We start from the raw sequence: 22,895 nt of genomic DNA, 5'->3' as shown, positions 1-22,895 counted from the left end.
CTCTCTTTCCTTTAACTTACTTTTGCTCACAGAAATGCAGTCATGATAAATTGTTGAAGAAGTCATCCTAAATCATAAAACAAATCTACCGTGGAGGTCACTCATAGTGGAAAAGAAACTAGCTAAGCTTGGAGGACCACAAAAGCTTTAGGGTATACACTCAGGCTTTGCATGAGAGAAAAAAAGACATATTCTTCTAATCTTAACTATATAATTAAATACTTGCTTAGATTTAAAATACTATATTTTAAAATGACGTGAGAAAACTTCAATTAAACTAAGTTCATTCTTGAAAGATTTCATAGGAGGAGGAGAAAAAGGAGGGCAAAGAATAATCTGAAATCTTTCATGATCTGTAATATAAAAAACAACTTTTTAAGACTACAAGATTTTTTTCATGTTTAACTTCCCTTCAGAACTAAGCATAAATAGGAGGGTGAATTTGATGCAAAAAAATGTATACACATGTATATAAATGCAAAAATGATGCCTATAGAAATTACTCCAGAAATGGGTGTGGGGATAAAGGAGAATGATGGAAGGGTTGAATCCAAGTATAATATATTTGATATATTGTAAGAACTTTTGTAAATGCCACAATCCAGCCTCACTCAGCACAAAAATTAATGAAAAAAGAACTTTCTGAAGCATAAGAGAAATCTTCTATGTGCCTGACAAAAATTTGAAACACGGTAATTTTTTACTTTGTTTTAACTTTTGTTTATACTTTTGTATCAATGAGTCTGGAATATGTTTAAAGCTTTTCAAGGAAGAAAAGAAATACATCACCAGTAATGGGTTCATTTTTGAGTCTCATCTAGGAATGTGATTGTGCACCAGTAAAATGATATGAATTAAAGAGGAGGAGCCACACATACTAATGACCAGGTTAGATGTCTCCCAGCAGTATTTATCTTTTTAACTCTGATGAAGATTCTTCACTATTAGGGCTGAGGGACTGAACTAAAATTTTACAATAATTCCTTGGTTTAAAAAAAAAATTAGGAGAGATCCAAAATGGCGACTGGGACACTGATGCAGACTGCGTGAGCTAGGGGAAACAGGGACCTTGCTAAGACACTGGAGACAGGCTTGGATGAGGTAAAGAAACTGGGGGTAGGGGGGTAGGGGGGAGGGAGGGGCCTGAAACTTCGGCACCCTGAACCACTAGCCCAGGGAAGGCTTCCAGACTTTAACCCAGCAAGCTGGCCAGGACACCACCCCTCACAAGAGGGCTCTAGCACCACCAGTCACCAGTTCCAAACATGCCTAGGAAACACAGACAAAGTAGACTTCAAACTTACATTGATCAAACAAGATAAAGAAGGACACTACATACTAATAAAAGGAGAAACACACCAAAAGGAAATAACAATTATCAACCTATATGTACCCAACGTCAATGCACCCAATTTCATCAAACATACTCTGAAGGACCTAAAAACATATATAGACTCCAAAACAGTGGTACTGGGAGACTTTAATACCCCCCTACCACCAATAGATAGGTCATCCAAACAAAAAATCAATAAAGAAATTCTAGAACTAAAGCACCTAGCTGATGGACCTAGGTGATGTCTACACAATATTTTATCCAACTTCTGCACAATATACATTCTCCTCAGCAGCTCACGGAACCTTCTAAAAAACTAATCATATCTTAGGGCACAAAGCAAGCCTCAGCAAATACAAGAAAAGAGAAATAATCCAATACATTCGATCTGATCACAATGCATTCAAACTAGAAATCAATAGCAAAAACATGCAAACAATTGGAAGCTGAACAACACATTGCTCAGTGATCAATGGATCATTGATGAAATAAAAGAAGAATTAAAATGTTCCTGGAATTTAATGAAAATGCAACAAAACCTACTGAAACCTATGGGACACAACTAAGGCAGTCCTGAGAGGAAAGTTTATAGCCATGAGTGCATATATTAAAAGGACAGAAAGATCTCAAATCAATGACCTAATGCTACATCTCAAATTCCTAGCAAAACAAGAACAAGCAAATCCCAAAACAAGCAGAAGGAGAGAAATAATAAAAATAAGGGCCGAAGTCAATGAAATAAGAACAACAACAACAAAAAAAAAAATGCAAAGAATCAATGAAACAAAAAGCTGGTTCTTTGAAAAAATAAATAAGATTGATAGATACCTGGCAAATCTAGCTCAACTAGCAAAAATGCTTTGTCTCTCTTATTATCTTATGTCTTCTCTTCAACAAAATTAGAGATAAGGGCAGAACAAGCTCTGTCTGGAAGCGAGGGGGGCTGCAGGGGGAGAGGGTGGGTGCGGGGACCAGGGCGGAGAAATGACCGAAACAATGTATACACATGTGAATAAATGAATAAAAAAAATTTTTTTAAATGTCAATTAGTGACATCAATAGATATGTTAAATAAAGAAAAATGTTTGCATCATATTTAAAAATGTATTTACATAATAATAAAAGTGAACGTTGCAAATAAAACATAAAATAAAATAAAGCATATGACTAATGGTAAGGCAAGAGATCAGAAAATACAGTTTAAATGCATAAGGTAAATATATTTTTACAAACAAAATATTTATTTAAATAAGAGGTGATATTCACAAACTTTACATAAATTACCAGGTGAAGAAATCCAAAGTTGTAAAAATTTTAGCCCATGCTAAAGGAAATAATATCTAATCTTATATTCAAAACAACACAAATTATACACAATCTTTCTCTGATACAATACAAAGCCCATGTACTGTTTGTTAATTGAAAAATAAAATATCAATACAGTAAAGAGATTACAGATATTGACAAGCAGAAGTCTAATGATTCCACATGATAAACATAGTCATATTTTAGAAAAACAGAACAGAGAATAATGCTAGTTATGTATAAAAATCCACAGAAGTTTTAGTTTGTTATAAATATGAAAAGAAAGTAATACCTACCCTTCCTCTTGAAATATGTATTAGTATGAACTTTCTTTAGTACAAGACCATATTTTACATTCCTTGAGGGTAAAGATGTCTTAGATTCTGAACTCAATTTCACTCCACAACAATCATGCCCATAAAAATATCCAAGAAATGGTATGGATTTATTGGAAGTATATAATCTTTATCAATATTGTTTGGAATAATTGAACTATAATAAAACATTTAAGGAAAGATATAAAAGCATCTGAAGAAAGGTGACCTGTCATCAGAAAAATTAGAGGCTAAAGAGAAAAAATTACAATGAAATCACCAAGTGCATTTTCATTATGCAAATAGAAATTAATCATATCATGGAAGAATGCTTACACTTTCCGTTTTCATTGATGATCTAGCAGACAATGTAAGAAAACAAAAAGAAGATTGAGATGTAGTATACTGTAGTCATCAAGAATTCAGTTTTGGAAGGAACAATACTATGAGGAGACAATTCTCCATGAGTCTACTGTGTTTCTGCTTGTCCTACAAGTAGAGGCATTGACCGGTTTTGTTCCCAACTGTGTTTTCTGGATATATGTCCATCAAATAGCTTCTGAAGACACAGATGTTATCTGCCTTCAAGCAATGGGCAAATTTGCTTACAACCTTGATAAGGAGGCATAAGGCCTTCCTCTAGAGTAAAAGGCAGGCATCCTTTCTATAGTTATAGAGATTCAGGTTCCCTGAACTCAAGGTGCCTCTACAGTCATATAATTCACTGTGTATAGTGTCATCTGGCCCTTTTCATTGCCCTTTAGATGTGAACTCTGGACACTAGCACACAGAAAAAATGTTAATAGTCTGATTACTATTAATACTATACATAACAAAGTCTTTTATCTTCACCTAGGAGTCTCTTTTCTTCTGCCAACAACCACAAAACTAGCAAGTTAACTTATTAGTTTAGAAGTGTAGTAAACCACAGACCCTTGACACATACCTGTTACTGTTTTTGTTTTTACAGGGCTGCTGGCATATTCAGAGGCCTGATATGACTGCTGCTTTAGCAAGGGTGCACTTCCAACAGATAGCTCATCCTCTTTCCTTCTGTTCACTGGCATAACAAGAGGAACAGCTACCACTGGCTGCTGAAAGAGAAAAAATATAAAACCAAATTAATTATTGCCTTTCTGAAGCAGTGAAGGTTAAACGTGGCATCACCCAAGAAAGTATTTTGCAAGTTGGTATTGAAGCTTTATCCTTTATTATTCTAAATCACTCTCCCTTCCTGTGTCCACCTCTCCCTCTTTCTCTCACATACAGTAGTCCTTAAATTCAGGGGATAGGTTTCAAGACTTCCAGTGGATGGCAGACACTGCGCATTGTGCTAAATCTTATATACAGTTGGTCTTCTGTATCCATGGGTTCCACATCTGTGGACTCAACCAACTGTGGATCAAATATCCTTAGGTGAAAAACTAGCTCTATATTAAACATGTACAAATGTTCTGTCTTGTATTATCCACTAAATAAAACAGTATAACAACTATTTATATAGAATTTAAATGATTATAGATATTAAAAGTAATAGTGATGATTTCAAGTATATGGTAGGATATACACAGGTTATATGAAAATACTATGCCATCTTACATAAGGAACTTGAATACCCACAGAATCTGGTATTTGAAGGGTTTCGTGGAATCGATCCCTCATATATCCTCTACTATTTTTTCTTTCAACACATGCATACCTGTAAAAAACTTTATTTATAAGCTAAGCATAATAAGATTAGCCATAATAACACAATAGAAGAATTATAACATAGACCAAAAACATTTCACAAAACTTATGAATCATTATTTCAGGAATTTTCTATTTTATATTTTCAGATCATGTTTGACAATCTACATGAAAACCCAGAGACCCCAGAAATGCCTAGTTAACATAAATTGTAATAAAATATAAAGATAATATGAAAAGGGCAAATCCAAACTCAAATTCCCTTTGAAAATTGTGACACTTAGAAAATGGAAAGTTATCTTTATAAAATATTGTTTGTATGCTGATATGGACAGTTCAACTTTTTAAGGAAATGATGAGAAATCTCCACATTTTACCTAATGAAGTGATAATCATAACATATTTAGAAAAGAGAAAAAGATCTCTAGCTATAGAAAGCTGGAAAGCATTATGATTCTATATTGAATGCATGAGTGCTGAAGTGGACAATAAAGCAGCTGTTTCATCTTTATTTACTGAAATAAAGTCTGATGTTACTGCTGATGACACTCAATATAATCTTGTCAGGTTTCTGGCAAAAAGAAAAAATGTGGTTTTAGCTTTGCTGTAGGATCAAAGATCAATGGTGAATTGGGTGGAAAAGAATCATCAAATGTTGGGTTTTAGCCACAACTGAGAAGGAACTTGCAGCCTAGGAAAGAACAGATGATAACTGCAGAACAGCTGTGTCAGAAGGTGGATCTAGCAGAGCTGGTCATGCTGCAGTGTAGTCCAGTATTATTTTCAACACCACAACAACCAACATTTTACAGATAATGGAAATAGAGAAGTGTGGGGAAACAGCAAATTATCTTAAACAGTTCCAGTTGGCTGAGCAAAAGGACAAGAAATCTGAAAAGAAGAAAATGGAAAGCTCATTTACATATTTAAATACAACAATATATTTTGGGTCAATACTGGAGTTTCAACTTGGGGCCTTATACTTGCTAGGCAACAGCTCTGCCACTTGAGTGATGAACTCATCCCTTTTGTCTTTAAGGATTTTTTTGTTTTGTTTTGTTTTTTAAATAGGACCTTGCATTTTGTGCCCAGGGCCAGCCTGGAATGCTGCAGGTCCGGGCAGGGGCCGGTGAATTCAAGTATGATATATTTGACATAGTGTAAGAACTTCTGTAAATGCCACAAAGTACCTCCACCAAGCACAACAATAAAAGAAAAGAAATACTTTGGAACCTTTCTGCACCAACCATTCCATTCCCAGAACAGGCATTCAATGCATGTTTGTTGAATAAACTGAAAGATGAAAACAAATGTAGAGATAATAAAAACAGAAGCTAACACTTACTGAGCAATGTCTGCTCTCTCTTTGACATCTATTAGAGAAAGCAGGCCAGTGAAATAACACTACCTAAACTAGTCTTGTTTTTCTGGCTACTTTAAGCACCTTCAATAGTCAAAGAAATTTTTTGTTGAGCTACATTTTTTGTAAATAAAATTAAGAATTCTTTGAATGTAGTGAGGAACAAAGAAATTATCAACCTTACAGAATAAAAAGGTAAATATAACCTTCCTAACATCTGAGAAAATGATTTACTGATTAAGAGAAAAACAAAAATCTCTCACCTGTTGCATATGTCTGCTTGTTCGTTTTTGAGGCTGATAGGTGAGCCACACATATAAGATTGGGTCAACATTAACTGCTAGTCCTTGTATACGACAAAGAAGGACAGCACCTAAAATACAAGATTTTAAAATTATTGCAATTCCTCATAAAAATAAGTTTGATATCACTTTACAAGAAAAAAGCTATAAGAAAACAGACAAACAGTAATAAGTGGTAGCAAAGATATGGAGGAATTTAAACTCCAACAGCTGATAAGAAAGTAATGGTAAACTACCAAGTAGGCTTCATCTCAGGAATGCAGGGGTGCTTCAACATACGAAAATCAATAAACGTAATAAACCACATTAACAGAAGCAAAGACAAAAACTACTTGATCATCTCAATAGATGCAGAAAAAGGCTTTGATAAGATCCAACACCATTTCATGATAAAAGCTCTAAGAAAACTAGGAATACAAAGAAATACCTCAACGTTATAAAAGCTATATATGACAAACCTACAGCCAGCATTATACTTAATGGAGAAAAACTGAAACCATTCCCTCTAAAATCAGGAACTAGACAAGGATGCCTACTATCTCCACTCCTATTCAACACAGTACTGGAATTCATAGCCAGAGCAATAAGGCAAGAAGAAGGAATAAAAGAGTTACAAATAGGTAAAGAAACTGTCAAAATACCCTATTTGCAGATGAAATGATCCTATACCTTAAAGACCCAAAAAACTCTACTCAGAAGCTCCGAGATACCATCAATAGCTACAGCAAGGTAGCAGGATATAAAATCAACATAGAAAAATCATTAGCATTTCTATACACTAATAATGAACAAACTGAGAAAGAATATATGAAAACAATTCCATTTACAATAGCCTCAAAAAGTAATTAAATACCTATGTGTAAACCTAACAAAGGATGTGAACGACCTCTACAAGGAAAACTATAAATTTCTGAAGAAAGAGATAGAGGAAGACTATAGAAAGTGGAGAGGTCTCCCACGCTCATGGATTGGTGGAATCAACATAGTAAAAATGTCTATACTCCCAAAAGTAACCTACGTGTTTAATGCAATTCCCATCAAAATCCCAGTGACATTCATTAAAGACACTGAAAAATATAGCGTTAAATTTATATGGAAACACAAGAGGCCACGAATAGCCAAGGCAAAAGAACAATGCTGGAGGTATCACGATACCCGACTTCAAACTATTTTACAAAGCAGTAACAATAAAAACAGCATGGTACTGGCACAAAAACAGACATGAAGACCAGTAGAACAGAATAGAGGACCCAGATATGAAGCCACAAAACTATAACCAACTTGTCTTTGACAAAGGCGCTAAAAATATACGATGGAGAAAAAGCAGCCTCTTCAACAAGAACTGCTGGAAAAACTGGTTAGAGTCTGCAAAAAACTGAAACTAGATCCATGTTTATCACCCTATACCAATATTAACTCAAAATGGATCAAGGATCTTAATATCAGACCACAAACTCTAAAGTTGATACAGGAAAGAGTAGGAAATACTCTGGAGTTAGTAGGTATAGGTAAGAACTTTCTCAATGGAACCCCAGCAGCACAGCAACTAAGAGATAGCATAGATAAATGGGACTTCATTAAAAAAAAAAGCTTCTGCTCATCAAAAGAAATGGTCTCTAAACTGAAGAGAACACCCACAGAGTGGGAGAAAATATTTGCCAGCTACACATCAGACAAAGGACTGATAACCAGAATATATAGGGAACTTAAAAAACTAAATTCTCCCAAGACTAATGAACCAATAAAGAAATGGGCAAGTGAACTAAACAGAACTTTCTCAAAAGAAGAAATTCAAATGGCCAAAAAACACATGAAAAAATGCTCACCATCTCTAGCAATAAAGGAAATGCAAATTAAAACCACACTAAGATTCCACCTCACACCTGTTAGAATAGCCATCATTAGCAACACCACCAAAACAGGTGTTGGGAGGATGCGGGGGAAAAAGGAACCCTCTTACACTGCTGGTGGGAATGTAAACTAGTACAACCACTCACTCTGGAAAAAAATTTGGAGGCTACTTAAAAAGCTAAACATTGATCTACCATTTGATCCAGCAATACCACTCTTGGGGATATACCCAAAAGACTATGACACAGGTTACTCCAGAGGCACCTGCACACCCATGTTTATTGCGGCACTATTCACAATAGCCAAGTTATGGAAACAGCCAAGATGCCCCACTACTGACGAATGGATCAAGAAAATGTGGTATCTATACACAATGGAATTTTATGCAGCCATGAAGAAGAACGAAATGTTATCATTCACTGGTAAACAGATGGAATTGGAGAACATCATTCTGAGTGAGGTTAGCCTGGCCCAAAAGACCAAAAATCGTTATGTTCTCCCTCATACGCGGACATTAGATCAAGGGCAAACACAACAAGGGGATTGAACTTTGAGCACATGATAAAAGCGAGTGCACACAAGGGAGATATGAGGATAGGTAAGATACCTAAAAAACTACTAGCACAGGGTGATAAACATGGGTCTAATTTTAGTTTTTTGCAGACGGATAACCACTTTTCCCAGCATCATTTGTTGAAGAGCTGTCTTTTCTCCATTGTATATTTTTGGTGCCTTTATCAAAAATAAGATGGGCATAGCTGGGTGGAATCATATTTGGGTCCTCTATTCTGTTCTACTGGTCTTCATGTCTGTTTTTGTGCCAGTACCATGCTGTTTTTATTGTTATTGCTTTGTAATATAGTTTGAAGTCGGGTATCGTGATACCTCCAGCATTGTTCTTTTGCCTTGGCTATTCGTGGCCTCTTGTGTTTCCATATAAATTTAATGGTATATTTTTCAATCTCTTTAATGAATGTCATTGGGATTTTGATGGGAATTGCATTAAACACATAGGTTACTTTTGGGAGTATAGACATTTTTACTATGTTGATTCTACCAATCCATGAGCATGGAAGATCTCTCCACTTTATATTATCTTTAAGAAACAATAAGCTTATATTTTAGGCAAAGAGCAATATTTATATAGACCTTGACAATGGATTATCACATTTTTATTTATAACATAAAACTAACTCATGTGAAATTATTATTATAATATTTAATTAAATCACTATAACTTGTAGCTTTTAATGTTTTTAAACACAATGAGAACTTCTTATGTGATAAAGAGGTTAACATTCTGAGAAAAAGCACAACGTTTATGTATCAAAAGCTGCAATTTCATCCTCTCTGATAAAAAAGTAGCTCACATGAAACTCAATTAAATGGGAACTCACCATTCTTAATTTATGTTTGGGCCATATATATACAAATAAGCTTTTGCATTTCTACATAGATTTTTCAATACAAATATTATGAACTCCACTATATTCTTCAGTGTTTAGCAGCTATATCTCCAGCATCTGGAAAAAGTACCTGCCACATGTTAGGGACTAAAAATAATGTCAGAATAAATGGTAGACAGGTTGTCATGGTAACCAAAAAAAGCCCATTATTCTATTTTATGGTAGCTTCTTTAAACCAGTACAACTAGTATTAATATTGGACCTTACGAAAAGTGAACCACACAGAAGTAGTGCTTAAGAGAAACTTTATTCAAAGTTTAGTCTGAATTTTCAAATAACCAAATTTTCCCATTTACCCTCCTGTTCCACCTTGTAATGATACTTCTTCCAGCAGCTCAAAATCATACAGATCTATAGGTGGCACAGGAAGACAACATAAAAATGGCCCCCTCCCCTATACTAAGCATATGCTGCTGAGTAATGTTTCACTCAACTCCATGTCAGGAAGGAAAGACTGAGAGAATCTAAATATAAAATGACTGTCAAAGCGAATTCATTACTGAAGTTAGTTAGAAAATACCATTTAGTATACATATTTTTATTGCAAATATCTCCTAAGATCCTAAACTCTTCTATTTTTCAAATACCACAAGTATACAGGGAAAAAAGGGTTTAAAATCCTGTATGACTTTAAGAGAAATAAATAGGATTTTCCCAAAATTATATGCAACTTTCAAGTAATTCTAGAAACTCTATTATAGCAGAGACTACCACTGTCACATCCTGAAAAAAGTACAGCATTACAAGGGACAGAGCAAGATTTAATTTGCACTGCATTCTTGTAACAACTCAACATATTCCAAAAATGCTAAGGTGAGAATCAAATCGCCCCCAAACATGAAAATTGTTTATGACTTTTTAATTTTAAAGCAATGAAGTCAACACAATTTAAATAACAATTTAAAAAGTTAAATTCAAGAATATATAATTCAATCTTTAAGGTTAAGAGATTTTTCTAAAATCTATACACAAAAATGAACAGACAGAATTACTATGAATTGCTTCCTATCACATGAATCCAATGTAATACAAGCAAATTTTTCATAACAAATATTACATATGTATAAAAGACACCTAAAGTACTATGAAGCTAAAAATAAAGAATGTATTCCACCACAAAAGGATACTGGGAGGATAGGCATGTAAGAATATGTGATGGTGTCTAGAGAGGTGAAAGATGACGATCTTCATTTCCTAAGTAAGAAGTCAAAAAATAATGCTCTAAAATGAACAATCAAGAGTGGACAAGACAATCTAGGTTATTTAAAAAATTGGAAGTGAACATCAAAATACTCACTAAAAAGAACTTAAACTAGGTATCTCCAAAGAATAGAAATTAGAAAAAAGACTCAGTAGTCCTGAGGGAGAATATAATGAATATTCTAAAACGGGGCAGCAGGAAAGAAAGGTTGACAAGTCTTAGATTATATCGTGAGGATGAATACTCTAGCCACTGGTAAAAAGAATAAAATTTTTCCTTTTTTAAGTCTTGAATTAATTGTCACAGAGTAGTCATAAAGGAAGCTGTATTAATGTTTCCCAGAACCAAAAATCAGCATGCAATGTAGAAGGCAAATCACTTAAGACTCACAAATATAAACAAATAACAAATTTAGACCCTCAAGAGCTGGAGATATTAAAATACAGAACATAAAACATGTATGTATACATTGTTTAAAAACAAAATTATGGAATCATAGTAAGATGAATAATTCAGATTTTTAAAGAAAAATGGAGATTATACAATTGATAAATTGTTTAAACAAAAAACTCATTTGACTGGCTAAAGAGCACAGTACATACAGTTGAAAAGTAGGAAAAAATGGAAGCTGTATGAGATAACTTAGACTACAGTACAGATAGAAAAATGAATAAAATCTACTAAAAGAAGATATGGAGGAATAAGTAACATTATCTCACATGTTTAATTGGATTCAAGATGGAGATACTAGAGAATGGGGGAGAAGTAATATTGTTCAAATAATAATGGCTGAGAATTTTGTAAAATATAGAAAGATAGTAAACCTCAAATCTAGGAAGCTCAATGAATCTCATGATGAATAAAAGACACTGAGAAGTTTAAAAAATTAAGAAACGTTTTAAAAATTGAAAAAAATGCACAAAATGGGGGAGGGAATAAGAAACACAACCAAAATGAAAAGACTGATAATCTATGGAAAGAAAAACAAGGCAGAGAAACTAAAGCAGATACCTTAAAAGCAACTGAGGCCAATAGGAGAAGGGGACCAGGAACTAGAGAAAAGGTTAGATCAAAAAGAATTAATCTAGAAGGTAACACACACCCACAGGAAATTAATGTGAGTCAACTCCCTGTATACCTATCCTTATCTCAACTAGCAAAAACCCTTGCTCCTTCCTATTATTGCTTATACTCTCTCTTCAACAAAATTAGAGATAAGGGCAAAATAGTTTTTGCTAGGTATCGAGCAGGTTGGGGGGAGAGGGAGGGGGCAGGGTGGGTGGTAAGGTAGTGGATGGGGGCTGGGGGGAGAAATGACCCAAGCATTGTATGCACATATGAATAATAAAACAATAAGTTTAAAGAAAAAAATTTTAAAAAAACAATGAAGTTCAGTAAATCTCAAGAAGAATAAAAAGAAATTCAGTCTAGACATATCATGATAAAATTATACAAATACAAAGATAGAAAAATTTGAAATAACTGGGGGAAAAGACTATAAGGGAATCATAATAAGGGTTAACTTCTCTTCAGAAATAAAGTACTCAGAAAACAAAAGAACACTATCTGTAAAGTGCTGAAAATAGAAATGTCAACATAGATTTCTACATCCATTGAAAATACCCTTAAAAAATGAAGACAAAATAAAAATATGACAGAATTTGTCTCAAGAAAGCTTGCACTACAAAAAATTATTTGACAATTGTTTTAGACATTTCTCATGTGTATATATATATATGTGTATATGTATGTATATTATCTTTACATCTCTTCTAAAACCCTTTAACTGTTTAAAACAGAAATAGTAACAATGCAATGTGGTCTAGGCCCATCCAGAACAAAACAAAATGTTTATTAAACACTCACATGTACATATGTACTTTTCTCTAACTTTTCAAATACTTCACATGCTTTGATTCAAATTAGCATTTACCTAAAGTACAGCATATTTTTGAGAAAGGTGATGGGCTGCTGAGAAGAATTTTTTACAGCTGTTGGAATATTGTGTAGATGCCAATTGGGTCTATTCTAATGTACAATGTTGTTCAATTCTGAAGGTTTTTTTTTTATTTTCTTTTTGTCTGGATAACCTATCTACTGGTAAGAATTGAGTATTAAAGTCAACCTATATTATTATATTGAGGTTTATCTGTGCTCATATGTATACTAGTATTTGTTATATGAAATTGGGTACACCTTGGTGCATATATGTCCTCTTGATGAATTGTTCCTTTTATCAATAGGAAGTGAGGCAGCTTGTCTCTTTTTAGTTTGAAGTATGCTTAGTCAGATGTGAGTACAGCTATTCCTGCTTACTTCAGATTTCTTTTGCTTCAAATGTATTTTTGTACCCTTTCACTTTAACCCTGTGATTTGTCTTTGCCAGAGAAGTATGGTACTGATAGGCAACAAGTGGTTGGATCTTGTCTTTTAATTCAATTTGCCACTCTGTGTCTTTTGATTGGAGAATTGAGAACATTAACATTCTTTTTTTTTTTTCATTTTTCTTTTATTATTCATATGTGCATACAAGGCTTGGTTTATTTCTCCCCCCTGCCCCCACCCCCTCCCTTACCACCCACTCCACCCCCTCCCGCTCCCCACCTCAATACCCAGCAGAAACTATTTTGCCCTTATCTCTAATTTTGTTGTAGAGAGAGTATAAGCAATAATAGGAAGGAACAAGGGGTTTTGCTGGTTGAGATAAGGATAGCTATACAGGGCATTGACTCACATTGATTTCCTGTGCGTGGGTGTTACCTTCTAGGTTAATTCTTTTTAATCTAACCTTTTCTCTAGTTCCTGGTCCCCTTTTCCTATTGGCCTCAGTTGCTTTAAGGTATCTGCTTTAGTTTCTCTGCATTAAGGGCAACAAATGCTAGCTAGTTTTTTAGGTGTCTTACCTATCCCCACAGTTCTAGTTGAAAGGCATGTAGCTTTTGGTGAACTGGTTTTTAAACTTAGGGCCTTGCACTTGCTAGGCAGGCACTCTACCACTTAAGCCATGCCCACAGTCCTTTTGATTTAGGTATTAGATTTATGCCCAGGCCAACCTGGACCATGATCCTCTTATTTACGCTTCTCAGCTCCCCAGGATGACAGGCATGAATGACCCCAGCTTTAATTAGTTTTATTGGTTGAGGTGCGTTCTTGCAAATTTTTTACCTGAGCTGGCCTCAAACCATAATCCTCCAGATCTCCACTTCCCAAGTAGCTATGATTATGGACATGAGAAATCATGCTTGGCTCATTGTGTTGGTTTTGTGATATTAGCTCCTTTCCTAGTCCTCATTTGCTTATCTACTCATCTACTGAGATTTATTACTTCCTGTATTTTCATAGTTGCACTTATCTTCCCCTTTAGTGTATAGGATTCCTTTAAGTAAATTCTATAGTGCCAACTTAGTGATCTTGAACACTTTTAGGTTTTGTTTATAATGGAAGGTCTTTTATTTCTCCTTTAATTATGAAGAATAGCTTTACTGGATACAGTAAACTGAGTAGGCAGTTATTTTCATGCAGGGCTTGAAATACATCATGCCCTCTTTTCAAGAGCTTCTCTTGAGAAATCTACTGTTCTGAAGGGTTTGTCTTTCTAAGTGATTTGGGGCTTCTTTCGTGTAGTTTTCAATATTCTTTCTTTGTTCTGTATTTTAATATTTTAACTATAAAATGATTTGGAAAGGTTCCCTTGGGTGTTATCTGTTTGATACCCTAAAAGCTTCCTACACCTGGATGACCACATGTGGCTCAAAATTTGGGAAGTTTTCTGTTATTATTTTATTGAATATATTTTCCCTGCCTTTAGCTTGTACCTCTTCTCCTTTTTCTATGCCCATGATTCACAGGTTTAGTCTTTTAATGGTATCCTCATTGTCTTTACATGTTCTATTTGTACTTCTTAATTTTTTTTCTTTATCTTCACCTTAACATTTCAAATACAACTAACTACCTTATCTTCAAGCCTTGACAGTCTATCTTCAATTTGATCCAATCTACTGGAGAGACTTTCAACTTAGTTTTTTATTTTACTTATTGAGTTGTTCATTATCAGAATTTCAATTGGTTTTTCAAATTTTCTATAGATTTACTGAATTCCTCTTTCATATCCTGCACTGTCTTCTTCATTTCTTTCTACTATTTGTGCTACCTTAGAATCCACTCACACATTTACTCAGCCCTCTTAATTTTGTTGATTGTACTTATACTTCTTAATTTTGTTGATTTTCCTTATAATCAATTTTTAAAAATTCCTTGCCTGAGATTTCATTTCTTAGTTTCCCATGATCTCTGTCTATACATTCACTGGATATGCTACCCTGCCTTTCTAAACTGTCCACCTTGCTTTGTGGCCATGTAGCTAAGGTTTGCTTCAGGTTTGTGGAGACACAAGAATCTGGCAAGTATTTGCCATCCTTGAGCCCCTGTTAAAGACTTTCTAAAGGCCATTTGGGGATCAACTATAAAAATTTTAAGTGTATAGTCCCATTAATCCAACTATTTCCGTTTTAGGAATCCTACATCAACACATGTAGATGCTATCAAAGGTATATGCAAAGATATTCATTTATAGTATTATTTACAATTAATAAACATGCAAGTAACATTAATTTATATCATAAAATATGATTATGATTATGATTATGTGAATGGTACACATTCAGTTATCAAACAATGAAGGAGAACCATATGTAATGACTCAAATATAAGTGCAAAATAGTTAAAAGAGGAAAGTATGCATATAAAATGTAATGTACAGAAATTTTAGGTATTGCATGTATATAAGCATACTTAACCATAAAATATATTCATACATACATATTAAAATACAAAATGGGACTACATCTAAGTATAGATGGGTGAGTATACAACTGATATTCTATGGAGAAAAATCTGTGAGTATATGAGCCATGTTATATACAAAAAAGAAATATTTCACTTTACGATTTTAAGAGGGCTGGAGGAGTAGCTGAAGTGGTAGAGTGTCTGCCTAGCAAGTATGACGTCCTCATTACAAACCCCAGTACCACCCCCAAAAAAATTTGGATGTGAGTTTTAAATAATACATTACTTTATTGTTTATATTCTAAAACCAGTAGACCATAAATATATTCCTGATCAATTTAAAACTATATTTCATATAGAATAAAAGCAATACTTGCATTCCCACAAGTAAAAACTATTTTTATCAGATTTCATAAAAATCTACTATTTTTCAATTTGTAACTGCTTCTTACTCTGATTGTCATTATTCAGCATCCCTATTTGAGTGATCCTGTACCAAGTATAAGCAAATCTAGGTTTTCATAACTAAAAAATAATTTTTAAAACTAATTCCTCAATTTAAACTTGTTGGACAGGCTAGTGATACAACTCAGTTAAATAGCATATGCATAAAAACAACAAAACAAATCATTTGATGTAATTGTAGAGGAAAATGCAATCAAAATACACATTATAAACTAACACAAAATCATTATAAAACTTATTACCAATGAGCTCATATTCCTCAAGAAAATATTTTCCATTGCCAATACCATGATAGTTTTAACTACAAATGTTTCTGCATCTTTTATAAATAGTCCTAAAACTCCAACATGTATCTGATATTAACATGTTACCTTCTTAATGATACACAAAATATGAATGATGTACAATTTAGCATAAGCAGTATCTAAGCTTACATAAAATATTTTATAGCTAATGCTGATAAGTGCTGACCAAGTTTAATTCTAAATACTTAATTTATAATGTATTGATTTAGCAGTTTAATCTTGCTACTATGAAATTACCCACATCTGGCTGAAATTTTAAGTACACAGTGAAACATCATATGTATGTATTTCTTTTTATAGGTTAAAGCAGATAGTCTAATAAGTGGTTTCATGTTTTTTGAAATGAGCTCAAATAAATCTTTGGCGTCACCACATTAGATGGTCTCTACAGTTTCAAAATTTCGTATTCCAAAAGATGTCAGAAATGACTTCCAAAATCATAATATTTAAAAGACTAAGTAGGTAAGAGAGAATACATTTTGGTTTAATTATAGAATTGTTCGTAGTAAAATTTTTATTAATAATAAATCTTAACTATGAAATTAAAAAAGTGTTTTCTTGAACAAGATCAGACAAGCAAGTATTTTCTGACATTTAATATCATCTCTCACTTCATCTAAGATTTAGGATCGATTATCAGATAGCTTTCTAACAATGCTACTTCTAAGATACTACCCTCATTCAACAACAATATTCTAGTCAAGTTATTTCTTTTAATGTAAAAACAGGTGGCTGGCCCAAGGCTTGTAAGCTGAAGCCTCTGTTATGCTATCAGTTATACTACCCTCTTCTCAGTGTTTGAGTTTATCCTTTTAAAACTGTATTGTCTATAAATTGGTAAACTTTCAGATAGTTTTTGTTTTGTTTTGTTTTGTTTTGAAACACAGTCTTTGTTTTGGTAGCATTGGGGTTTTGAACTCAGAGTCTTGCACTTGGTATACAGGTACTTTACCAATTGAGCTATGCCTCAAGCCCTTTTACATTAGTTATTTTTTAATAAGATTTCAAACTTTTTTTTTCCAGCTTACCTTGGATCACAGTCTTCCTACCTACCCTCACACATAGCTGGGATTACTTCCTTATGTCCAACTGATTTTTGAGAGAAGCCTCCCTGGATTTTTGCTCGTGCTGGCCTCAAACTACAGTTTTCCTTTCTCTGCCTTCCATGTGACTTGGATTGCAGGAGTGAGTCACCATGCTTGGCCTTAAGCCTGCTATTAGGCAGGCTTGCTTTGAATTCACTTTGTAGCCCAGGTTGGCCCCAAACTCAAGATTCTCTCACCTCAACTTCCATGGTAGCTGGGATCACAGCTATATGTCAGCACACATACCTCTAAAACGTTGTTGTACAAATGTTGTCTTTTTGAACATGTATAGTTGCTAAGACCCCTTTGTGAACAATTTTTAAATCTTCCAATTCAAAAGCTCCTTAATTAAAAAAAAGATGTTCTAAAATCTTCTAAAATTCCTGTAAGAAGACATATTTCCATTTACAAATAAAAATAAAAAGTAACATCACTAACATGAAGTACTCGGTCTACTCAGTCCCCTTCTTTCAAAACATAAGATTTTCATTATTGAGAATTTTTCTGTTCTCTCCAGTAGGCATTAGAAGAGATTCTAATTTCATTTAAAAAGTTCCCTACTCCCAAGTGAATAATAATCAATGTCCATAACCCCTGACAAGTCAACAACTAATTAATAATTATTAATTATCTCCCATACCCACTCATGCAGTGTGTCAGGTACTGCCAGTATAGTGCCAAAGCACAACAGTTTAATCTTCCACAGAGTGGGATGAGATGAATTCTTCACAGGCATTTCAACAAGGTTAATCTGAACTTGGAATACTCAAAGCCTCGTATACAGAAATGTATGTTCGTGTGTATAAAGCAGTTAACTCCAAATTTATAGCTAAAACTGTTAAATTTATTTAAACTCCTATCAGCATGTGTTACCAGGCACCAGCAGACTTTTTTGTAAAGGGTCACACAGTAAATACTAGGCTTATGGACCATGTAACCTCTGTAGCAGCTGCTACTTCTGCTGTTTGAGTACAAATGCAGTCAGGGACAATATGTAAATAAATATGTCAGTGGCTTATAAATGCCTTTAATTCAGTCAGTATGATAAAGCCCCCACGTTTTCTTAGTTTAAAAGTTTTCCCTAGGACCAGGAACTAGAGAAAAGGTGAGATCAAAAAGAATTAACCTAGAAGGTAACACACACGCACAGGAAATTAATGTGAGTCAACTCCCCGTATAGCCATCCTTATCTCAACTAGCAAAAACCCTTGTTCCTTCCTATTATGGCTTATACTCTCTCTACCACAAAATTAGAAATAAGGGCAAAACAGTTTCTGCTGGGTATTGAGGGGGTGGGGAGGAGAAGGAGGGGGAGGAGTGGGTGGTAAGGGAGGGGGTGGGGGCAGGGGGGAGAAATGACCCAAGCCTTGTATGCACATAAAAATAATAAAAGAAAAAAAAATAAAATCATTTTATCTGGGCAGTATTAAAAAAATAAATAAATAAAAAATAAAAAAATAAAAGAATCTGTGTTTGAATTTTAGGGTAGTCATTTTCTTTCTGTGTTAAGTCTGAGTTTTCTCCATGAAAAAACAGGGATAAAACTCAGATAGTACTTTAGCATCATGTAGCTCATGAAGAAAGAACCAACCACATAAAAGTGAAAGTATCTACACCTATTAACAGAATAGTGTATGATAGCACATGCACAGTAATGTACAATAATCAAAAGTTGGGTAAATGTGTATTTGCATTTACCTTTCCACAACAATCTTTGAGAAAGCTAAGATAAGTATTATTTATGACATTTTCCTTTGATGATATAAGTATAGAGAAGTTGTGATTTGGCTCAAGACTCAAATGTTCTCATTTAAATCCTATGCTGACTGATTAAACTCTTTAACTTGTACCTCCTGTGAGCCAAGTATAATACTAGAGACTAGAAACAGAAATCAATAAAACAGTCATTCAAGGAGGTTTTATAGAGGGTGTCAACAAATACAGTAATTACCAAAGGATATTACTATTCTCCAAAGAACAAAGAATAAACTGAGTCTTAAAATTTTCAAGCACTCAATTACTTAACCATACTGCATGTAGAACTGATTGGAACAAAAGAAAACTAGAGGACCAAAGAGGAAGAAACAGATCCTATTACAGTACGCTAAACATGAGTGTACACAGGTTATAGTGTGACAGGAATAAGAATAGCAATTATCTTTTGAGTGATTACTAGAAGTCATGCACCCACGGAAGCATTCAGTTAGAAATGTTGGAGTGATACTGCAATAATTGAAAGAAATTTTTATTACTACAGGCAGAACTGACAGAATCTAGGAATTCATGTTAAAGACAATATAAAAGTTAAAATTGAGCACATTTATCCTGGGTTTATATAATAGGAAACCAAAATAATGATGAGGAGAGAGTCTGTCTACTATCACTAAGACAGAAGCTAAGAAGGATAAAGTTGCTGAAAAGGTGGATAATGGAAATAAAGTCTAACAAATTTTCAGAATGGTAAATGTGAGTCTGGCTGCTTTGATGCCTACATATTTCTAGACAATAACACCATTTTTAAAAATGACAATAATTCAATGAAAGATAAATGTCCTAATGAAATTATTTAGGGAAAGATAATAATGGATAATACCATTTGTGAAAAGTCAGTGCTGAATTTCACATTCAAACCACATACCCATAAGATTACATGCAGATTTTAAAGCAAAAAAAAATCTTAAAATGTAATGTTAAAATGTATTCTTATGTTAGCAATAATATTAACATGAATAGATGAATAACCAAACACATGTACCAGCACAGAGGATGTAATATTAAGTACACAGCATCACCTATACAGTATTCTAAGGAGAAAACTTTAACTTGAATTTATTCTTGCCTTTAGATCTTAATTCTAATTTATAGCAAATAAACGGAATAAGAGGAACAGAGAGAGGAACAGATTAAACACAATCAGGATAAAATTAAACAAATCCAGAAGATGAATCCCTCCAATACTCAAGAGATGATTCTTGATTCCTTGATTTGATCTTAGTTTAAATAAATAGGCTTTAAATGACATTTTGAGGAGAAGGAGAAACATTTCAATATGGAGTGGGTATGAGATGATAAATATAATATTGACTTTGTCTAATACAATAGAATTATTAAATGAGAAATATCATGCTTAATATAATATGCATACAAGTACTTACAGTTGAAATGTCATGATGTATACAATTTCCTCTAAGACAGCTAAGCAAACATAAATTGATGAAACACAAGGTAAAATGTTAACAATTATTCAGACTAAGAATATACAGGTATTCACTTATACTAATGTGTACTTTCTACTTAAATTTTTTCTTTGTGTAATTTTTTTAAAGGAACTTAGTAAACACAGTCATTGAGTACAATAAAACATTTATCTTCTTAGAATTTTCTAAAGAGCACTCGAAATTGAGCAGCTCACCCTCTGCAACACAGTTACAAATGATTGCTATTTCTATCCTGTCTGGGGGTGGATACCAATGGGAAGAGGGAGGGCAAAAAAAGGGGGAGGGCAAAAGGAGAGAGTAAAGGGGGGTGATATGATGATGTATTTTGACAACTGTTGAAATCGTTCTGGAAGGGGAGGAAGGGGGTGAAGGAGAACAATGGAGTGGGTGAATCTAATTAATATATATTTTAAGTACATATGTAAATGTCACAATGTATCCCCTGTGTACAACTATTATATGCTGATAAATTTTTAAATGAGTGTTATTAGATACATGGTTCCTTCATGAATCTTGAATTTAAATTTTTCTACTTGAGAAAAAACAAAACAATTTTATTTTATGGAAAAATTATTTTATCTAAAATAAAATAATCTTTACCACTCTGACTTGAAACAACAATCCTTGGGGACAAAATACACATCTATATACTAGCATTTTCCAAATATAACATACTTAGGTAATGATTGAGCTTTTGATTTTAGGTCTATCCTGTTAAGTTGACAGTATCAAACATTACTTAGAAAAAAATTTAAAATTATTTGATATTTCAGTAAAATTGTCTATGCCAGAAACACAAAGTGACCATTATAGAGTCATGAAGAAAATTGTAAAGACTCTAGCTTATCCTTATCCCAACCAGCAAAAACGCTATGTCTTTCTTATTAGTGTTTATGTCCACTCAACAAAATTGGAGAAAAGGGCAGTACATGTTCTGCCTGTAGCAAGGGAGTTGGGGGAGAGGAGAGAGGGCTAGGAGCAGGAGGAGAAATGGCCCAAACAATGTATGCACATATAAGTAAATGAATAAAGAAAAATAAAATAAAACCTTCCTCAAAAAAAAAAAAAAAAAGAAGACTCTAACTTGTACCTGAGGCAAAACATGGAGCCACTGGGTGGCTTTGAGCAAAGGAGTGATAAGAGTATCACTCCTTTTGAGAGGATCACTCTAACTGGTACACTGAGCATGAGAATGAGGCATGGGGGGGGGCACATGAGGGGGATGTGAGGATGAAAGACAGGGAATATAATTCAACGAAATGTGATAGTGTCACAAACCAGGACAGAAACAGTAGTATATAGTGGTGGCTCACATCTGTAATCCCAGCTACATGGGGGGAACAGGTAGGCAAATCACAGTCCAAGGCTGGCCCAAGCAAAAGGCACAAGACCTTGCCTGAAAAACAACTAAAGCTAGAGGCATGTCTCAAATGGTAGAGGGCATGCCTAAAAGTGCAAGGCACCAAGTTCAAATGCCAGTACCACCAAAAGACTGAGAATTACCCAGACATGTAGAGGGAAAGTCATGAGAAAAAGCAAATAGAAGAGGGTTTCAAAGAAGAGAAAAGATCAACTTTGTCAATTACTGCTGTCATACAGACAAAATTAGGACAGAGAACTACAAATTGAATACATTTAGGTCCTTTGTAACTTGGACAAGAGCAATTTCAACAGAATAAGGGAGCAAAAGACTGGTTACAATTTGTTCAGACATAAAAGAGATGGAGACATGAGAATAGATAATTCTTTTGAGAAGTTTTTAAGCAAACAGAGTAAAGAAATGTGGGAGTACCTATTGAGGGGAGAGTGAGATTTGGTTTTTTGAGACAGGAGAAAAATACAGCAAACTTATAGCTCCAAGGAATGACCCAGAAGAGACAGAAACACAGATGATACAAAAGGGTAAGTACAGATTTACTGGAGTGATGTCCTTGAGTAGATAGAAGAGATGGGATACAATGTTTAAGCAGATGCATGGCAGTTCCATCTAAAGGAACAATTAGGAAGGCAGAACACTGGGACAATGAATGGTGTTTGTGTGAGTATATTAGGATGTCTTCTCATTGCTTAAGTGTTTTCAGAGAAGTAAGAAGCAAGACTATCATCCATGAAATGGGTTTGAAAGAACTTAAAGATAAGGATGAGTGAAGGTCTGAAGAGAAAATAAAGTGAGAAAAAGTGATTTAGGCCACTACTTTTCAAACTTAAATGCACAT

General features: G+C 34.0%; 1 protein-coding gene across 10 annotated transcripts in view; it reads right to left on the bottom strand.

The window, feature by feature from the left end:
- Positions 1–22,895, bottom strand: part of Vps13b (vacuolar protein sorting 13 homolog B) — a 699,658-nt gene that overhangs the window by 425,236 nt on the left and 251,527 nt on the right. For 8 of the 10 annotated variants that reach the window (XR_012446367.1, XR_012446368.1, XM_074068910.1 and 5 more), the window contains exons 20-21: positions 6,265–6,374; positions 3,899–4,046 (exon numbers count right to left, since the gene is read on the bottom strand). Coding sequence is in view for 7 of the 10 variants with exons in the window: in XM_074068910.1 (XP_073925011.1) it covers positions 3,899–4,046; positions 6,265–6,374 (258 nt within the window). In the remaining 3 variants the exon portion in view is untranslated. Of the gene's footprint in view, positions 1–3,898; positions 4,047–6,264; positions 6,375–22,895 lie in introns of those variants that run through there. The other 2 variants (XM_074068911.1, XR_012446369.1) reach the window with 2 other exon arrangements.

This window comes from Castor canadensis, chromosome 3 (genome assembly GCF_047511655.1).
Source record: "Castor canadensis chromosome 3, mCasCan1.hap1v2, whole genome shotgun sequence".
NCBI lineage: Eukaryota > Metazoa > Chordata > Mammalia > Rodentia > Castoridae > Castor > Castor canadensis.
This window is presented reverse-complemented; position numbering and strand designations above follow the sequence as displayed.